This window comes from Muscardinus avellanarius (genome assembly GCF_963383645.1).
Source record: "Muscardinus avellanarius genome assembly, chromosome: 14".
NCBI classification, from domain to species: Eukaryota; Metazoa; Chordata; class Mammalia; order Rodentia; family Gliridae; genus Muscardinus; species Muscardinus avellanarius.
This window is the reverse complement of record NC_137800.1, coordinates 57985319-58007328: the sequence shown is the minus strand read 5'-3', so window position 1 is coordinate 58007328 and position 22010 is coordinate 57985319. Positions and strand designations below refer to the sequence as shown.

At 34.4% G+C, this 22010-nt stretch overlaps 1 protein-coding gene across 1 annotated transcript in view; it reads right to left on the bottom strand.

Annotated features, from left to right (window-relative positions):
* The window catches only part of LOC308273165 (disintegrin and metalloproteinase domain-containing protein 5-like), a gene marked incomplete at both ends in the record, with an annotated part of 239017 nt that overhangs the window by 173750 nt on the left and 43257 nt on the right, over positions 1 to 22010 (bottom strand). Inside the window, 8 exon segments of the mRNA XM_080710260.1 lie at positions 3195 to 3260; positions 4143 to 4314; positions 4922 to 4998; positions 5268 to 5346; positions 8273 to 8352; positions 9081 to 9119; positions 9123 to 9165; positions 9167 to 9290. Coding sequence (XP_080566386.1) covers positions 3195 to 3260; positions 4143 to 4314; positions 4922 to 4998; positions 5268 to 5346; positions 8273 to 8352; positions 9081 to 9119; positions 9123 to 9165; positions 9167 to 9290 — 680 coding nt within the window.

Genomic DNA, 22010 nt, shown 5'->3' with positions numbered 1-22010 from the left:
CAAAATGACCAATGTGGAAGCCAAGCAGAGAATCTTAAAGGCAACAAAAGCAAAAGGCTACATGACATTCAGAGGCAAACCAATTAGAATCACTCCAGACTTCCCAAACCAAGTCATGACAGCCAGAAGGGCTTGGAGTAACATATTCCCAACTCTGAAAGAAAACAACTTCCAGCCAAAAATTTCCTACCCAGAAAAACTTTCTATCAAATTAGATGGGGAAATAAGAAGCTTCCATGACAAACAGAAACTGAAGGAATTTATGTCTTCAAAACCAGCGCTACAGAAAATACTCAAAGAGATTAACTACAAGAAAGAAATAGGTAACACACACCAGAACCAGAGAAACAAAATTTTCCATCCAACAGACAACTAAAATTGGTTATCTTTGGAGATTCATTATTTATGTTAGTCTTTTACCTATTTGTAAATTGTATTGTTTGCTTTTATTGTTGCTAATTTTTAGGATTTCTATTTGGAACATCTATATACCTTCATATATAGCATTTGGAAATATTTTATCCCATTCTATCAGTAACTTTTAACTCTGATTACATTGTCTTTGGATATACAATTTTTTTTTTATTTTTTAGGGAGTTTGTTTACCCTTCTGTTGCCTGTGCCATTGAAATCATATCCAGGAAATCACTGACAATTTCAATGTTGTGAGGTTTTATGACCTAGAATTTCTTCTAAAAGTTTATAGTCTTAAGATTTATATTTAGGTCTTTTATCTGAGTTAATATTTGTATATGGTGTTAGGTAAGGGTCCAATTTTATTCTTTTTCATGTAATTATTATTTTTCAACAATATTTAGTTAAAAGATTATATTTCCTCCACCAAATGTTTGTGGAAACCTTGTCAAAAATAACTTGACAATATGTGAAAGAATTTATCTCTAGGCTTTTAATGAGCGCCAATGGTTTATATATCTGCCTTTGTAACAGTACTACCCTGTTTCAATTATTGTAGCTTTATATGGTTTTGAAATCAGAAAATATACATTTTCTAGCTTTGTTCTTTTTCGAGATCGTTTTGGGTATCTAGAGTGCATATTTTATATTAGGATAGAATTTTTCTGAAAAATAAATAAATGTATGATAGTTTCACCCAAAAATAAGAAAAGAATATTCTCTGGTAAGAAAGAAAGCAAAAAGAAATATTGAAATGTTATCTTTAAGTCATCAAAAGCTTGGTATCAGACAAATGAAACTGTTCTGTGAGATTATCATTGTTAATTTTGGATAAATTGCTATAATACTACATGTCAACCACTAAGCCAAGCAAGGGAAGGAGGGATGGGGAGGGAACAGGGTGGGGATCAGGTAGGGGCTAACTGGGTGATGTGTGCATGTATGTCTACAAAAGTTTTTTTATCCCAATATGATGTATGAATACAGTGCACCAATAAAAAAAAATAAAAAATTAATTAATTAATTAATTAAAAAATATCTACTCTCTTGCTTTCTTTACTATGTACCATGTTGAACATCTTTTCATGTATCTATTGGCAATTTGTATCTTTTCTTTTGTGAAGTGTCTATGCAATTCAGTTGCCCATTTCTTAATCAGGTTATTTGTTTTGCTAGTGAACTCTTTTGAGTTCTTTGTATATTCTGGATATTAGCCCTCTATCAGGATGGTGGCTGGTAAAGATCTTCGATTCTGTAAGGCTTTCTCTTTAGGTTCTTAATGGTTTCCTTTGATGAGAAGAAACATTTTAGTTTGATACCATCCCACTTATAATTCTTGCTTTAATTTCCTGTGCTTTGGCGGTCTTGTTGAGAAAGTTATTGCCTGTACCAATATATTGGAGTGTTGAACCTATGCATTCCTCTAAAACTTCACAGTCTCTGGTCTAATTTCTAAATCTTTTATCCATCTCAAGTTGATTTCTGTGCACATCTTCCTCAAATTGAAAGCCAGTTCTTCCAGCACCATTTGTTGAAAAATCTGTCTTTTCTCCAGTGTATGAATTTGGCCCCTTAATCTTTTTTGTTGTTTCTTTAATTGCAGAACTTAGTCTTCTACATGAATATAAACACTTAAATATTTGACTTGAAACCCTTCATCTTACACAACATTTATTCATCCCACATTCATGATACAAATGCTAAGTTTATAATGTTTTTCTTTTCCTTCACTGCTTTAGTGATTTTACTAAAATTTTTCTTTTTTCCTTCTAATTGTGTTTGTAATTTGACAAAAATATGATCTCAAGATAAGTGCTGGCATTGTGATGGGTTAATTTATCTGCACTAAAATACCACAAGCTCCTTAGTAAGCCATGAACTTCAATGCTTGTTTAATGCTGCCAATATTTAGTTCAGTATCCCTGCCTCATACTTACCTATTCTGGAATCAACAAATTCCCTTAAGAGAAAAATATTTAGTTTTACCATCTTTATCTTAAAATTTTAACATATTATTGTTTTCATAGATCTAAATAGATTATTTTTTGTTTGGTTGACTCTCATTTGTGGTAAATTATTTCCTTATGGATTGGGAACTCATATGGCTGAATTATTGGTATGAATTAATAATTCATAATTGGTATGAATTATGAACTAACCTGCTCCAAGAGGCATTCTTCCAAAGTTAAACAATATTTGCCTCTATAATATTTTATCAACATGTTACAAATATAACCTCATAAATTAGAGTCTTAAATATGTTTAATATGTATTCAGAGCCTAAAGTTTTATGAAATCTAAAGTATAGTCATGAACTCTCAACATGAGAATTTTGCTTATTTATTGCTCTTTTTATTTAATTAATCTAGAACTAAGAATATAGATAATTGATTTTATTCCTTTTCTTAAAGAATTGGCATATTTGTTGTGTAGACTACCCTTTCATTAGGCTGAAGAAGTTAAATATTACTAGTCTGTGTAAGGATTAAGAGGTTGGTCAATTGATAGTCTTACTTTCACTGAGAATACAGTCCTTTTGACAAAAGAAAAATAGCCAACAAGCTTTAGGAATTAAGATCCTTAACCTTAAAAATGTAATAAGAGGTTGTATCTGTATATAAAATGAATGAATTAACAAAAGCATAGCTTATGTCCAATATTTATGACTGTATTATTTGAAAATGCAAAATAAAATTGGTTGATACTTTTCCTTATATCATTTCAATGAAGTTAAAGATGAATATTATATTTTTTAAAATAGTGAATAAAATAGGACATACCAAGGTTTTATCCACAACTACATGCATTTCAAGAGAGCGAGGTATTAACTTCGTAAATTCAGTTTTCTGGAAAACACACATGAGCCCTGAGAAATTTATTGAAATTTACTTTGTACTAATTCAGAGATACACTAAAATAAGAGTTTCTACTGACTAAAGAGTGGGGTTCTTTTCAATTACAAAATTCAGGTATGATTCAGAAGATAGCAGTTCAAAAAGAACTATGATTAGCAATAGTGTTCATTTAGAGTTCCCACGTTCTATAAGAGCCCATATATCTTTTATTTTTGTAATAATTAAAATGAAATTTTAGGTTTATAACATTTCAGCATAACATATAACAAAAGCATTATTTTTCTTATCTTTGTATTAATTATCATACTAATCATCTATGTGGGCAAATTTTTTTGCTACCCATTGTTTGGAAACTACATTTAGTGAACAATATAATTCAGAAAAATATTACTAAAGTTTACAGTAAGTTGCAGTTTCCTAGAGCCAAGCGTGCCAATCATAGCAGGCTTATATATCTGTGCAAAGGAAAAAAATTCATTCATGTTTTAAACATACCTTATATCAGCCATCAAAATTGTTCATTTTTGAATCCTCACAAAACAAAAATAATTTTTTCATCTAAATTATGTGACTAGTTGAGGAAAAAGAATATTTTACATTAATTACCTGAAGCTCTCATGTAAAATTTAATGTTTTAGTTTAATGTTATATTGACATCTCCATATTTCCAAGATTAATGACCAAAGTTTTTACTAAACTTCTAAACAATGATAAGCATAAAAAAGAATATAAATTCAATTTCTAGCCATTTTAACACCCATGTAAGGCTTTCATAGATAAATAAGATTTTCAAGTCATCAAATTTGGCTCTGAATGCATTTTCCATTCATAAATTTACACAAATTAGGCTAAAAGGAAAGAGTTAACACTTACATCTAACCTGTTTCGGGCATGTGACTGTGCACCATTATCAATAAAACTATTTTCATTCAAGAAAGGAATGTCAATGTTACTATTTTTTTCTTCATAAATGTTGTGTAAAAATCCTGATCCAGTCTCCATGGGTTCAATTCCATATGAGATGTTTTTAAGCTGCATAATTCCCCTGAATGTTAAAATGATCAAGAAAGTCTTAAATGATTCTGATAAAACTATAATCTACTAATGAGTTAATGAGTAAATCTGATCAGATTGTTTTTAAAGATTCAAAATCAGATTTGATTTTGTACTTTATCTCTTTGTTCCTTGAGGTCTTATACTTCATCACAGAACAATATGTATACTTCCTTCTGTCTGTAGGGTCTCTAGGCTCTGCTTTAGTCTTAGGTCCCTAGTTTTTGATGTACTAAATCATATATGGGGCCTGAACTGAAGGTACTAAATGCATTAAAAATTACTGAATGCAGAGCCCAAATGTCTACAGATCTCAGGCATTCTATAATTATCCATTTTTCTAGAAAATTAATAGGACAATAAAGCAAAATTTGGACAAACTAAAGCATGGAGAGATCAATGAACTTTCTATACTCAAAACTGCCTAAAGCTTCAAGCAGCAGATCCTATCAGTATAAAAATAAGTCTATCATGAATCCATGCTACCAGGGTAAAAAAAAAATCCTAATTTTTTAGTAATTCTGGTACAGTCCTTAGGTCATTAAAATATAAATGTGATTACAGAACTAAAAAAATAGAGAGATGATTCATTTTACAACCTGAGTCCTGAGCAAGTGTTGAGTGTCACAAGAGAATCTGGATAGCCTGCAACATATCCATTATAGTTACAATTCATCTGAAAAGTAACATACAAAGAAAAAGAAGTAGGTGACTCATTTTAACATACATACCCCAGATATGTCATTCATATTTATTATTTTACCTAAAATAGTAGCTTAATATAATTGTCAATTACCTGATGAATTTGTGTAATGTACACATAAATAATACTACAAGTTATTTAAACTCAATGGATTACAAAATAATATTTCAGTAATTATACAATATTCTCTAAAGAAAATTTAAACTAACAACTTTGTGAGAAAAGAACTGACTATTGCTTACCTGTGATAACAAAGACTTAGAATGTAGGGTGTCATCTTGGTCGTAATAATAAACAGTAGAAGCTGAAGACAAAAATGATCTAGGTAAAAATCACAAAAACAAACTCAAATGAAACAGAAAAATAGAAAAGTTATTCTTCATATACAAATTATGTACATATTGAGGATTTTAAATTATAATCAACTGGATATATATTACTGTACAAATAATTTCCTGTCACATACACTAGATGTTGAGGGTGATTGTAACTAGAATAACATGTGAAACTAAAATTTAGGTTAATAGACAACTCAAATCACTAAATATATCAAACTAAAATAATACACGCCTCAATTTCCAAAATAGAACTTTCAAATTTTTGTGCCTATCATCCATTGAATTTAGATGTCTTCCTGAAATCTCAAAATTAAAATGTTGAGTTTGGACTGAATTTAAAAAGATTTGTTTGATCTCACTACAAATTCAGTCACTAAGCTTAAATAATTATGAAGTTTCTATCAATAACCTTAGAATTCTATTTTATTCTTCTAAGTAATTTAAAAACTTGACACCACCCCTGTCAACTACCACACATAACCCCCATGTTCTCTTGTTTTGAGACCACCTGTGTCATTTTTCACTAATACTTCATTTTTAGAGGATTCCTTCTTTTAAACAACCCTTTATGCCTATACTACAGATCCCATCTCATGCCGCATACTAAAGATGCAAACTTTGAGATACAATTTTAAACTCTTCCTGTCTATAGGCTCTTTAATTCTATTTTAAAAGTTATTTTCAAGGCATTATCATCCTACATAACTCTCCTTTGACCCTTTGCCCTATATTCTTTCTCAACAATTTTAAATTACTGCTACAGGTATATACTCCACCTTCTCAATTCTTACTCACTCTGATATTTTTCTGCAAAATATCTATGACCCCCTGTATGTCAAATCCAAAAATGTATTTCATTTTTAGTTTTTGCAGTACTGGAATGGAATTCAGGGGCATTCTACTTCCAAACTAGACCCCCAGCCCTATTTTTTATTCTTTATTTGGAAATAGGATCTCACTGAGTTGCAAAGAGCCTCACTAAGTAGCTGAGGCTGGCCACAAACCCAGGTCCTCCTGTCTCAACCTTCCAAATGCTGAATTACAAGCATTTGCCACCATCCCCGGCTCAAAATGATACTTTAAAAACCATCACTATATTTGACTTTTAGTTTCCATGCAAAAACAGTGACCACTCACTCAATCTAATCACTTAATTTATATTCACTTTCTGCTTCTCTTCCTAATTTCCTGGCCCTTTTGGTTTGATCTTCCACATTGGCTACACTTTTTTTTCCTACCTCTCTCAGAAATGTTGGTATTTCCCAAGTTTTTAGCTATAATCTGCTTATGTATTCACTCTAATAAGAAATACAAATACAGTCAAACTACTGCTTATTGATAAATACATACCTCTATTGGATCTCCTTGAAGATTCATCTATTCAGTGGAAAATCCACTAGAAAATTTTACAAGCACTGAAATATGAACTGACTTTTGCTACACAAAAATATCTCCTTTGTTCATATCCCTCATTTAATTTCACCATAATCTGTCCATTATCGGGCAACATCTAAATTATATTTGAAGTCTCCCACTGTTTCCCAATCACTCTATCAAATCTATATTGAGATCTACTAAATTTTTCTTTCCTATGTTAAAACCAATAATGCATCATCATTCCTCACCTAAGCTACTAAAGGCATATAATTGATCATACCCAACTCTTTAATCCTTAAGTAACAGCCTGAAGACCAAAGTTGACTATCAAAGTTTATAATTAAAGCCAACTTGGTTCCAAATATTATTAACATGTCATTATAGAACATCTACAACCTGACTCCTGCCTTATTTTTTTAGAATCTTTTACCTCTATCCTTCCTTCAGAAAAAATATATTTAAGTCATTCACGTTGATATTTGTATACCCAAAAAGACTCTGTCTCATATATCTTTATTTTGCATGAGGAGACTTTTTTCTAAAAAGAATGTTCTCCTACCCTACCATTCTTTTTCACATACCTTGCTACTTGTCTTCCCTCAATACCCTTCATCTCTTCTTTCCAAAAAGCATTCTCTGATGTCCAAAATCTACTACTTACACATTTATCATAAACCACATTACAATAAAATGATCTGCTTTGACCTATTAATGTATGTGGATGTATCATCCTGTATTTTAAATTCTTCAACTGTGCTCTACATTTTATTCTTTTTTCTATGCTGAAGATTTTGTCTGCTATGCAATATACACTGGGTATCAATACATTTGAATTGAAAAGGCTCCAAGAATACTATTTTTATAAATCTACAATATAAAGAATTAAAATTTGAAAAGGTAAAATAATGACTTACTGCTTTGTAAGATGTACAAAATATGATTTTTCTCCAATTGAAATGATATAAACAACCTATAGTAAGAGTATCCAAAAATGTTACACTTGTAAATAATATATGCTACATTATGTGATTATTCTAACATATGCATTAAAATATTGACAAATAATAATATATAAACATTTTATTGGCTTTCCTTCCTATGTGGATATTTGAAGCTTCAGGATTCTGAACTAAATGGGAATGTATCAATGCCTGCTATGCACCATTATGTGTGTTTCTGGGGAAGAACTCACCTGATGTTATCTGTTATCTTTGAGTCACACAGACTTCAGTAGATTACCCTGCCAAAAACTATTATCAATCATCTCACTTGCCTTACATGAATCCTGTCTTGAAGAAATCCTAGCTTTTTGCCTCTCCTTAAATTTGGTGCTTCTAAGATTCTATCCCTAAAGTCCTCCATCCTCAACAGAAACACAGAATCTCCCACGTTATCATACACATCAAACTGCTCTATGTAAACCTATTCTGGGCTGTCAACTCAGCATCCTGCCTGTGTTCAATAGCTTTTGATCTTCATACTAGAGGAAACTTAGTGGGATTCAAGATACACAAATATAATTCCCCTGTTACATTATTTTTCGGATCTCCTTTTGCATCCACTGATGAAATCCTTTCAGGAGTGGTGGTCTGCAGAATGACTTTATGAGAACCTAAAAATCAAAATAAGTTACATTATTCTGATACCTGTAATATTACGTATCCTTTCCTAAGTTTAATTCTGTATATTTCTCTACATGAGTAGCTTTTTTTTTTTTTTTTTTTTTTTTTTTTTTGGTAGTACTGGGGATGGAACCCAGGGACCTTCTACCTCCAGGCTACACTCCCAGACCTATTTCATAATTTTTTTTTTATTATTTGGAAACAGTCTCTTAGGCCAGCGAGGCTGGTTTTGAACTTGTGCGATCCTCCTGTCTCCGCCTCCCAAGTGGGGGTGGGGTGGGGGGTGGGATTACAAGTGTGCGCCACCACGCCCGCCTTTAGTAGCTGTTTTAAAAGAATCTATACATCTCTTCTTTTTCACTGGTTTTGTGATTTTCAATTTTTAATGGAGCCAGTGGAGAACAGCAGATGACAAACCGGGAAATTGTTGATAAACAAATACCTGATGATTTAATTATTCCTAGAGACATAAAGTTAGTGTAGGGAGGGCACATTTCATTTTTGTCCATCTTACAGATAAGGAAACTATCCCAGAGAAGTGAAACAACGCTCTGCCTGAGGCTTTGTGTCAAAGCAAGCGGCGAGGTGAAAATATACAGGTGAGCACGTAGCCCTAGCAAAGTCGGGAGGGCCTGGACTGGGACCAGAAGAGACATCCCCTAAATGAATACAGTCCCCACTCAGAAGCTGGGAGAAAAGACCAAATCTCTAGACTCACTGTAACATGTGTGCAGCCCGCCAAGTCCGGCGAGAAGCACTAGAAGAAGGAACATGGCTCCGCTGTCATGGAGCCCGGTGAACAACAGTATTTGAGGCGTTATGACCAGTGAAAGCTGCTCACTCGGTGGAACTGCGCGCGCAAAGTATGATGCAGGATGATGATCCAATGCGGTGGGGGCGGGGAAGAAGACAGGGACTATCGGCTCCTCTGTGGAAGGAGGTGAATGGGGGTAGGAGATGCACTGCTGGTGGGGCCCCAGAGCCCTCCAGAGAAGGCCAACATAATTAACAATCAGATAATTGTTAAAGATTAGAAGAAAGAGGCCTAATGTTTTAATCTCAGGTTAAGGTAGTACATAATATGCATTTCCTTAGTATTTTTAATCCGATCATTGCTTTTTAAATTAATTTTCATTTACAATGAGGAAAACAAATATGTAATTGCATAAGTTACTGATACCAAACGTGTTTTCTTCCACTACATTTATCCAAGCTGTTGAGAAAATGCATGTTAGCAAAAAATTTTTTAAAGGGCTAGAAATGCTGCGACTTTTTGATTTCATGTATAGAAATACAATTTTAGGACAGCTGTTGAATGCAGTACACTACAGTAAATAATTTCTGCTTGCCAGGTGAGGTGGCACATGCCCACATTCCCAATACTTGGGAAGCTGAGACAGAAAGACAGCAGATTCAAGGACAGCCTTGGTGACATAGTGAAACTCTCAGAGTGAAACCCTGTTATGTAAATAGTTTTATTTATCTTATTTATTTTATATATAGTTTATATGTAATGTGTAGTTTATATGTAAACTATAGATAGATGATAGATAGATAGATAGATAGATGATAGATTTTTTTTTTTTTTTTTTTTTTGCAGGTCTGGGGATAAAACCCAGGGGCATTCAACCTCCGAGCTACACCCCCTGCCCTGTTTTTTATTTTTTTATTTTGAAACAGGGTCTCACTAAGTTACCGGGTGCCTCACTAAGTAGCTGAGGATGTCTGCAAACCGCGATCCTCTGGTGTCAGCCTCCCAAATGCTGGGATTGAAAGCGTGAGCCACTATGCCCGGCTAAACTATATATATATATATATATATATATATATATGTGTGTGTGTGTGTGTGTGTGTGTGTGTGTGTGTGTGTGTATGTATATGTATATGTATATGTGTATGTATATGTATATGTATTAGCTCAAAGGTAGAATGGTTCTAGGTTAAGTCCCCAGTACCACAAAGAGAAGAAGTAGGAGGAGGAGAAGAAGGAGAAGGAGAAGGAGAAGGAGAAGGAGAAGGAGAAGAAAATGGAGAAGAAATAGTCTCTGCTTAAAAAGTAGACTTCCAGGCCAGATGTGGTGACGCACAATTGTAATTACCGCGCTTGGGAGGCGGAGACAGGAGGATCGCTCAGGTTCAAAGCCAGCCCCGCTGGCTTAAGAGACCCTGTTTCCAAAAATACAAAAGTATAAAATAGGTCTGGGAGTGTAGCCCGGAGGAAGAAGGGCTTCCAGGAACCCCAGTACCACCAAGAAAAAAGAATAAATAAATAAAGACATCCAAACAGTTCTACAGTATGCTAAATTATTATCACAATCTATAATCCTCCTACTTTTCACTTAATCCCTTTAGAATTCTGCCTGTACTGAAGTGGAAACAGTCTAATTTCATAGAGTGTGTGGGCATTGGTTCTTTTGCAAGCCCTACTTCACATCATCATATGTATGTTAAAACAGTCACACGGCCATATCAGCTGTAATTTTTCTGTAAAAAATGCAGAAACAACATTTTTCATTTTAAATTTATTTTAAAATTACATTGCTGTTATGCAGAAGTAAGAAAGGTTAATAGTTCAATAACAATAACATATCTTTAAAAGAAGTGAAGTGATTAAAAATAAAGTCATGAAATATATAGAACTGACATACTTGCTTAATAAATTAGTAATTTGAAATCTCACATTGACATACACTTCCAGAGTGGAACAGAGAAAAATAAAAAAGAAATGCACAAATAAAATTAAGAGATAGAGACTAAAAATAGAACTGTCAATATTCAGACAAATACCATTTCCCAAAGGAAAAAAAACAAATTAAGAAGAAATATTTTAAATCAGAATACAGATTCTATAGATTTAAAATATAAGGAAAAGGCAAAGAGTTAAAAGATTAAGCAAGGCATGGTGGTTCACACTTGTAATCCCAGTACCTGGGAGGCTGAGACAGAAGCTCTTCAGTTTAATGCAATTCTGCATATTGATTTTCCTTTTAATTTCTGTGACTTTGGGGTCTTGTTGAAAAAGTTTTACCTATGCCTATGTGTTGAAATGTTGGAACTATGGCCTCTTCAAGGAGCTGCAAGTTCTCTAGTCTAATTTCCAAGTCTTTGATCCATCTTGAATTGACTCTTGAGCAGAGTGAGATAGTGATGTTTATTTCCACTCATCTGCATATTTGTAACTAGTTTTACCAATACCATTTGTTGAAGATTTTTTCTTTTATTTAATTTTTTATTGGTGCATTGTAGTCATACATCTTAGTGGAATACAAGATAGTATAGACATACATGCACACATCATCCAATTAGCCATTACCTGAATCCTGTTCCATTTTCTCCCTCCTCTCTCCTTCTCATGTTTGGATTACTGATTGACTTTGATGTTTGTTAATGTACATCATGTACGTTAGGGAATTTCCCTCTACCCTCTCTCATCCCCTCAGTTAGGTCATGTTATTTGCTCATTTATAGTATCTCCTTCTTCATCTAGAGTTCCTCCTATGACCCATTTTCTCCCTAGCTTCCGCATATTAGAAAAAGCATCCAATTTAAATGGTCAATAAATGCATAAAATGCTCAACAGCATTAGAAATCAGAGAGATGCAAATAAAAACTATCCTAAGGTTTTACCTAACTCCAACTAGAAAGTCAATCACTCAAAACACAAACAAAAACAAATGCTGGCAAAGATGTGGAGAACTGGGAACTCTAAGACATTGTTGGTGGAATTGCAAATTAGTGCAACCACTTTGGAAAACAGTATGGAGGATCTTCGGAAGAATGGGAACAACCTTACAATATTATCCAGCAATACCACTTTTAGGTATCTACCAAAAAGAATGGAAACCAAACTACCAAACTAATGAATGTGTATCTATGTTCATAGCTGCACAATTCACCATTGCCAAACTATGGAACCAACCAAGATGTCCATCAACAGATGAATGGATTAAAAACCTAAGGGATATGTGCACAACATAAATTTACTCAGCCACAAAGAAAAACACAATTATGTCATTTACATGGAAATGTATGGAACTGGAGAAGATTATGCTAAGTGAGTCACAAAAATAAAGCCATTATTTTTTTCAGTGTGTGTGGTTTTTTTTTTTTTTTTTTTGGTGGTACTGGGGTTCCTGGAAGCCCTTCTACCTCCGGGCTACACTCCCAGACCTCTTTTTACATTTTATATTTGGAAACAGGGTCTCCTAAGCCAGCGCACGCGGCTGGCTTCGAACCTGCGCGATCCTCCTGTCTCTGCCTCCCAAGCGTGGGGATTACAAGCGTGCGCCACCACGCCCGGCTTCAGTGTGTGTTTTTGACTCCTTTGTCAAAAATCAATTGGCTGTAAGTATGTGGATTGGTTTCCAAAGCTTTTATTGTGTTCCATTGGTCTATTTGTCTCTTTTTGTGTCAGTACCATGCTGTTTTCATTACTATGGCTTTGTAGTATAGTTTGAAGGCAAATATTCTGATGCCTCCTGCATGGTTCTTGTTGATGAGAACTACTTTGGCTATTCTGGGATCTTATTATTTGAAATGAATTTAATGATTGATTTTTCTGTATCTGTGAAAATTAATAAATTAATGGTAATTTAATGGATTTTGCATTGAATCTCTAAATCACTTTGGGAATAATGGCCATTTTGATTATATTTATTTGGCCTATTTAAGAGCGTGAAAGATCTTTTTATCTCCTAGGGTCTTCTTCAATTTTTTTATTCAATGCATCATAATTTTCCTTGTAGAGGCCTTTTACCTCCTTGGTTAGGTTTAATTCCAAGCATTTTAATTTTTGTGAGATATCTTGAGTGGAAGTGTTTTCTGGATTTCTTTTTCAGTGGATTTATGGTTGACACACAGGAAACCTTCTCTTTAAGACTGATTTGGATCCAGACACTATGATGATTTTGTTGATCAATTCTATAAGCCTTTTGGTTGAGTTTGTTGGTTCTTCTAAGTATAGTCTCATGTCATCTGCAAATAGTGATAGTTTTAGTTCTTTTTTTTATTTGTACTCCTTTAATTTTTTTCTCATTCTGTATACTTTGGCTAGTTTTTCAAGTACTATAATGAAAATAAATGGTGACAATGGACATCCTTGTCTTGTTCCTGGTTTTAGGAGGAATTCTCAGTTTCTCCACATCTAATATGTTGTTGACTATTGGCCTATTGTATATTGCCTTTATGATGTTTAGATATGTCTTTTTTATTTTTATTCTCTATAATGAGTTTAGCATAAATGGGTGTTGAATATTTGAATGTTTTTTCAGCATCCATTAAAATGATCGTGTGATTTTTGTCCTTGTTTCTGCTTATGTGATAAATTACATGGATTGTTTTTTATATGTTGAACCAGGCTTTTATCACTATTATGAACCCTACTTAGTATTGATGTATGATTTTCTTGATGTGGTTATGAATGTGTATTGCTAGAATTTTGTTTAGCAGTTTTGTGTCCAAGTTCATTAGTGATATAGGCATATAGTTTACTTTTCCTGAGCTTTATTTATTTGGTTTTGGTATTAATGTGATATTAGCTTTATAGAGTGTATTTGGGAGAGTCCTATTTCTATTTTATGGAATAGATCAAAGAGTATTTGGATTAGCTCTTCTATGAAGGTTTTATAAAATTTACTTGGGAAACTATCTGGTCCTTGGCTATTGTTTGATGAAAGGCTTTTTATTGTGGTTTCAAACTCTTTAATTGCTGTTTGTTGGTCAGTTTAATTTTTTATGTTTTCTTAATATAGTTAAGGAAACTTATATGTATCAAGAAATTTGTCAGGAGGCAGTGGAAAATGGCAACTGTGGGACACCGTACATCTCAGTAGCTCTAACAACAAAATCAACTACCAAAAAAGACAGCTCTTTGAAAAGAAAAACAAAGCATCAAGATACATACAAATGAAAAAAGGGAAGCATGGTGAAATAAACTCCAATAGTCAGATGTGAGATCCTTAGCAAAGAGCCCATGTGATCAAATGATCTGGTGTGGCAGAGGGTACCATCTAAGGCTGCCAGCTCAAACCATGACTACTGGCTCCACAGCCCCAAGAAATTTTGGCAAGAAATCCAAGGACTTGAATTGAAGCAGTGGCAGAACTTCAACATCTTAAGCGACTAGCACCACACATTGGGATCCAAAAGCTCAGGCACACACCAAAACCTGGCACCCACAGTGGGGCACTTTGCCTTTCAGAGACCCAGGCCCACAGGACAGTAAGTTAACCGAGTTTCTCAGCAGATGAACACTCAGAGAAGCTGCAAGGACACCAATGGGCTAATAGCTGATGGCCCTTAGGTGGTCAAGTTATAACCTATAGTGACATAGGAAATGCCCATAGTGCCCAAGGTACAGTACATGCACAGGTTGCTCTGAGATTACACTGGGAAACCTCTGCCAGTGGAGGTAGGGAGGTGCAGGTCCAGGACCTGAAGGCACAGAAACCAAAGTTATAAAGCACAAAGCTAAGGGTCAGAAAGTAAAAAGCCCAGGAACATAAAAACACAGAGTGCAGGGCTGGAAAATGCAAAACTATGTGCTTACATAGGACTCATTTACAATGACATCCACCACCCTGACAGCTGAGCACAAAGCAGTGAAAGGCAAGAGGGGTTGCAAAAACTCATAAAGTGGGTCCAAAAACAGAAAATAAGTTACAAAGAAAATGAGTTATTGGAACCTGCTCCAGAATCTACTAGAACAAACAGACATTATATGAGCCCTATATGTGTGAATTGTAAATTGGCAGTCCTTTTTTTTTTTGTTCTCACTCTCGCTAGTTTTTTGTTTTGTTTGTTTTTATTTACTCTTATTGTCATTAGATTTTGTTTCATGTTTTCTTATTTTATGCACATTTCTTTGTTCCCACCCCATTCCTTTTACAAGTATCCTCCCTCTATCCTATCTACTCTCTTCTCTCAAAACATTTTTCCCTTTTTGTATCTCCTTGTTTTGTATTCAAACTATTCCATATATCCATACCTAAATACTCTATATTAACTACAAGAATCCTACAACATTACTATCTCTCATCTTAACCAGACACTACATTATTATACTTAAATTCTTATTCAACTTAATCATATCCTATACATTACCCTCCTTCTGTACTTCTGTACCCATCACTCCACCCCTTAACCCTAACCTAACCCTCACCATTGAAAACAACACTACTATCCCATGCATACATCTGCTGTCACTTATAAATACTTATAGCTAAGGTGATCCACAGAAAAGGACAACAAGACAATAAAGATAAACTAGCCATAGCCTATAGAAGGAAGCACTCAACAGACTGCAAATCAAGGTTTAAAAAATGCATAGGTCACAAACTATTGTGCCTGCACCACTGAGCTGACTCTTTACAAAGGTAGTGGCATAAAGAACACCTGACCTTAACACATGAAACCTATCAACATCACCATAACAACAAGCAGAAGAAACCCCAGAGCAACTCAGTTTTTATGATCTACAGGTAGAACAACAACAGAGTGATGGTAGACACATTCTATAGGGTTAATATCAAAGTGTAAGAAATAGATGAATTATATCTCACAATAGTTATTTGGAATAGCACTTACCAATAACAACTCTCACACACAAAACAGATGTCAAGATAACAGAAACATAAACCCAAGAATTCTGAAAATATGACAACAAGGAACAGGGAGGAAATAAGGGAACTCACAAATACTGACCTACAATAAATTCAAGAAAAATTCTGAATCCTGATATTCAATATGATTAAAGGCCTCATGGTAAATGTATACAAAAATAAAGAGGAAATTGAGATGTTAAAGAATCAAAAAGTGGCCTGAAATGAAAGAGTCAATAAATGAAATGAAGACACCAATAGAAAGAAATTCTGTAACATTAGATAAAATGAAAAACAGAATATCACTGTTAGAAAACAGTTCATTCAAAACCAAAGTCATAGTCAGCAGTATAGAGAAGATATTACAACAACAGAGCCTAAACATCCAACATTTTTGGGACAATATCAAACATCCTAACTTATAGAATAAAGGGCATTCAAGAAGGGATAGAGGCACAAACCAAGGGCATCCATAATATCTTCAAAGAAACTATTTCAGAGAATTTTCCAAACATGGAAAGAGACTTGGATATGCATATACAGGAGACATACAGAACACTGTTAAGACAAGATCAAAGAAGGACCTCCCAATGTCATATAATAATCTAATCAAGATTACCAACATAAAAGCTAAGTAAAGAATCTTAAAAGCAGTGAGAACAAAATAATGAATGTCATTCAGGGGCAAAATAATAAAAATTGTTCCAAACTTTACAACTCCAGGAAAGACTGGTTTGATGTAATCCATACCCTGGAAGAAAACAAATTTCAACCAAAACTGCTATATCTAGCAAGGTTATTATCCAAAATTGATGAAAAAATAAAAGTATTTCAAGATAAGTAGAATCTCAAAAAATTCACAAATACTAAGCCAACACTAGAGAAAATATTTAAAGAAATCATAAAGAAGAAAAAAGAAGCAAATTTCAGAACTATTATGGCACCATTACAAAGAGGGAAAGATAGAGCTCAGAGTAAAGCACTAGACCACAAAGTGACATAGTAGGATGACTCAAAAAGAAGTCACCAAAGATTCCTGGACACAGAGTATGTTTATAACCAGTCTTCTGATCCAACTAGATCCACCATTTCTCTTGGGCAGGTCTTTTGTTATACCTGCCCAGACTCTAGAACAGACCTCACACATTTTGTTACATTCAAAAATATGTTAAGTTGCTTACCAGGAGTCTGGGATTCCACCACATCCTTGAGGAAGTTTGCTTCTCTTAGAAATGTAAAAAAACCTTAGGCTTTTGGGCTTCTTCTATTCTCTTACTAGTTACCCTTGGTGCCTGGAAATCTGAAGCCCTTTCCTTGAAGCTCTTGGCATTTTTTTTTAACTACCGAAGATATATTTTAAAAATTAAAAATATTTCCCAATACTGATACAGTAATACATTTTGACGCTCTTCCCAATACTGGTACACCAGACAAGAGATGAATTTGATCAGTGGGGCTCATAAGCAAAGAAGAAATAACATTATATCAAACAGAATATAGAGCAGAAAATAACAGGAAACAAAATCATATCTCAATAATAACGCTGAACGTCAAAGGACTTAACTCATCAATTAAACGACATAGATTGGCAATGTGGATTAAATTTATTTATTTATTTATTTATTTATTTATTTATTTATTTATTTATTTATTGTGGTGGTACTGAGGATGGAATTCAGGGGCATCCTACCTCCAAGCAATGCCCCCAGCCCCATTTTTTATTCTTTATTTTGAGACAGGGTCCCTCTGAGTTGCAAAGGATCACACTAAGTAACTGAGGCTGACTTCAAAACTACATGATCCTCCAGTCTCAGCATCCCAAATGCTGGGACGATAAGTGTGTGCCACCACACCCAGCTGGCAATGTGGATTAAAACAATACAAATATGCTGCTTGCAAGAAACTCACCTTACAGGCGAAGATATTCATAGGCTAAAAGTGAAAGGATGGAAAAAGATATATCGTGCCAATGGAGACCAAAAAAAAAAAAGGGGGTAGCAATGCTGATAGCCAATAAAACAGACTTCAGCTAAAACACATCAGAAGAGACAACGCTTGGTGTTTCCTATTATTAAAGAAAACAATTCAGCAAAAAGATATAATGATAGTAAATGTTATCCCCGAATATGGGTTAAAAAAAAAAACTTCAGGACATCAGGTCTCAAATAGAACCAAATTCAGTAATATTGGGAGACTTCAACACACCGCTCACACCACTAGTTTGATCGTCAAGTCAAAATGAGTAAAGACTCTTCAAAACAAAAGAAAACTATAAGCCAAATGGACTTGATAGACATATCCAGAATATTTCAACCAGGAATAGCAGAATACACATTCTTCTCAGCTTCCCATGGAACCTTCTCCAAAAATCACATCCTGGGCCACAAAGCAAGCGCCAGCAAATTCAAAAGATGTAATATTATTCCCTGCACCTTTTCAGATCACAATGGAATGAAAGTAGAAATTGACAACAGGAACACCAAAAGAAACTATTTAAATATATGGAGAATGAATGATACACTATTGAATAAGGAGTGGATAAGATCAGTAATGAGAGGAGAAATAAAAAATTTTAAATGAAAATAGAGACAAACATACAAAAATTTATGGGACACTTTCAAGGCAGTGTAAAGAGAAATGTGTATAGTATTGAATGCCCACATAAGAAGAACAGAGAGCCATCAACAACCTACTGACATATCTCAAGGACCTAAAAAAAAGGGAATGGTCTAATCCCAAAGCCAGAAGAAGGCAGGAAATAATTAAAATCAGAGCAGAAATAAGTAAAATAGAAAAAAATACAGAGAATCAACAAAACAAAAAGCTGGTACTTTGAAAAGATTTATAAGATTGACAAAACCCTGGCCAAGCTGACCAAAAGAATCAACTGAAATCATTAAAATCAGAAATGAAAAAGGAAACACCACCACAGACAGTGGGGAAATTCAAAGGATTATCAAAAACTATTTTGAAAATTTATACTCCAATAGACTGGAAAACATGAAAGAAATCAATAGGTTTCTAAGTACATATAACCAACTAAATTGAACCAAGAGGGAATAGCAAGTCTAAACCAACCATAGCAAGCAAAGAAGTAGAAACAGCAATAAAAATTCTGCCATCAAAGATAAGCTCAGGCCCAAACTGTAGATGGAATTCTTCCAAACTCCTTCTGTGAGTTAAGTATCACATTAATAACAAAACAAAATAAAAATACCTCAAGAAAAGAAAATTACAGACCAATATCTTTGATGAACATAGATGCAAAAATTCTAAACAAAATACTAGCTATACACATTCAAAACCATATCAAGAGAATTACCGCAACCAACTTTGTTTCATCACAAAAAGCAAGGCTGGTTCAACATATGCAAATAAATACATGCTATTCACCACATAAATAGAATTGAGAATAAAAACCACATGATTATATCAATAGATTCTGGAAAAACATTTGACAAAATTCGACACCCATTCATATTAAAACACAGCAGAAAATTGGAATAAAAGGAGTGTATCTCAAAATATACAGATCAATTTGAGATTAATCAAAGACATGGAAATCAGACTAGAGACTGTGAAGCTATTAGAGGAGGCATGGGTTCAATACTCCAACATATAAACACAGGTGGTAACTTCCTCAACAAGACCACCAAAACTCAGGAAATTAAAACAAGAATTAACAAATAGGATGGCTAGAAAGATATATATGATTTAGTTTGGTAGTTTTGTGTTCATTCTTGTGGGTACATACTCAAAAGTGGTATTGCTAGATTATATGGTAGACTCATTTTCATTCTTCTGAGGGTCATCCATACTGTTTTACAAAGTAATTGCACTAATTTACAATCCCACCAACAATGTATAAGAGTTCCCATTTCTCCAGATCCTCTCCAGAATTTGTTATGTTTTGTGTGATTTCCATTTTAGATGGAGTTAAGTGATAGAGATTTGCATCTCTATGATTGCTGATGGTGTTGAACATTATTTTGTAAATTTCTTTGACTTTCTTCTTTCATGAAGTGTCTATTTAGTTCATGTGCCTGTTTTTAATTGCTTGATTTGTTTTCTTGGTGCTGAGTTTCTTAAGTTCTCTGTATATTCTAGATACCAGTCCTTTATAGGAGGAGTTGGTGGCAAAAATCTCACATTCTGCTGGCTCTCTGTTGAGGTTTTTGATATTTCCTTTGTTGCACAGAAGCTCATCAGTGCAATCCTACCTGTTGATTTGCCTTTTAGTTTCTTGTGCCTTTGGGGTCTTCTTGAAAATGATTTACATGTGCCTATGTATTGCAGTGTTGGACCTATGCCCTTTTCAAGAAGTCTCAAGTTCTCTGGCCTAATTTCTAAGTCTTTGATCCATCTTGATTTGACTCATCTGTAGGGTTAGAATGTGGGATTTATTTACATTTTTCTGGATATGATAAACCAGTTTTGCCAACACAATTTGTTAAACAGGCTCTTTTTTCCAGTGTATGTTTTTTGGCCCTTTTGTCAAAAACTAATTGGCTATAAGTGTGCAGATTTGTTTCCATTCTGCTCCACTGGTTTATGTATCAGTTTCTGTGCCAGTACCATGATGTTTTTATTACTATGCCCTTTTAGTATAGTTAAAAGTCAGGTATTGTAATTCCACCTGAATGGTTTTTATTGCTGAGAACTATTTTGGCCATTTTGGCTTTTTTTGTTCCAAATGAATTTAAAAACTGATTTTTCTGTGTCTGTAAAGAATGACCTTCATAATTTAATGGGTATTACATTGAATCTGTAGATCACTTTTGAAAATATGACCATATTGATGATATTTATTCTGCCTATCCATGAATATGAAAGATATTTTTATATTTTAAGGCCTTCTTTGATTTTTTTAAATTTTTATAATTTTCTTTGTAGAATTCTTTTACCACCTTGGTTAAGTTTATTCCTAAGTATCTTAGATTTTTGTGGAATATCCTGAGTGGAAATGTTTTCTGGAATTCTTTCTCGGTGGATTTCTGTTTGGTATACAGAAAAGCTACTGATTTTTTAAGATTGATTTTGTGTCCAGACACTTTGATGAATTTGTTGATCAGTTATATAGGCCTTTTGATTGAGTTTGTTGGGTCTTCTAAATATAGTACCATGTCTTCTACAAATAATAAAATTTTCTTATTTTTACTCCTTTGATTTTCCTTTCTTGCCATATTGCTCTGACTAGAGTCTCAAGTACTATATAGAAAGAAGTGGTAGTAATTGGCATCTTTGTCTTGTCTCTGTCTATAGGGGGAATTCTCACAGTTTTTCCCCATTTAATCTGATGTTGGCTGTGGGCCTATTTGTAGAATGCCTTTCTGATGTTTAGGTATGTTTCTTTGATTCCAATTCTCTGCAGTGCTTTGGGCATAAATGAATGTTGGATTTTGTCAAATGATTTTTTAGTATCTAATGATCATGTGATTTTTGTCTTTGGTTCTGTGTATGTGATGAATTACATGGATTAATTTTTATATGTTGGACTTCCGGGAAGATGGCGACCGAGAAAAGCGGGGCTTAAGAGCCCCACTAACAACCAATCTCCATTACCACAAAATCAGCGCCTTTCATAGCCAGAAAACACCATCACCAGAGAAACAAAAAAATCACCAGGCTCCAGAGAGAAAGCAGACTGAGAACAGAGCTCAGAGCCACAGAGGAGATACACCGGCCTCATGCCCGAGGCCGCAGCAGCAGCGCCATACTGCCTGCGGCAGTGGCAACTTCACCGGACGGCTACAGCAAGCTGAGGTGAGCCGCTGCGGAACAGCCAGGCGGGATTTCTCGCCGCAGGTAAAATCTAAAGCTCCCAGTGGCTGAGCTCAGCACACACTGCAGGGATTCAGAGTGGAAATCAAAACCAAGAAAAAATATGCCAGCCTCACGGATGAGGGCATAGCAGCGGCGCCATATTGTCACCGGTGGCAGCAGCAGAGAATTCACCGAAACCAGTACAGCTACATCTGCGTACTCAAGAATAGTGAGTCAAATTGCGGGCCACAGAGGAGATATCCCAGTACTGTACTCCCTGGGACTTG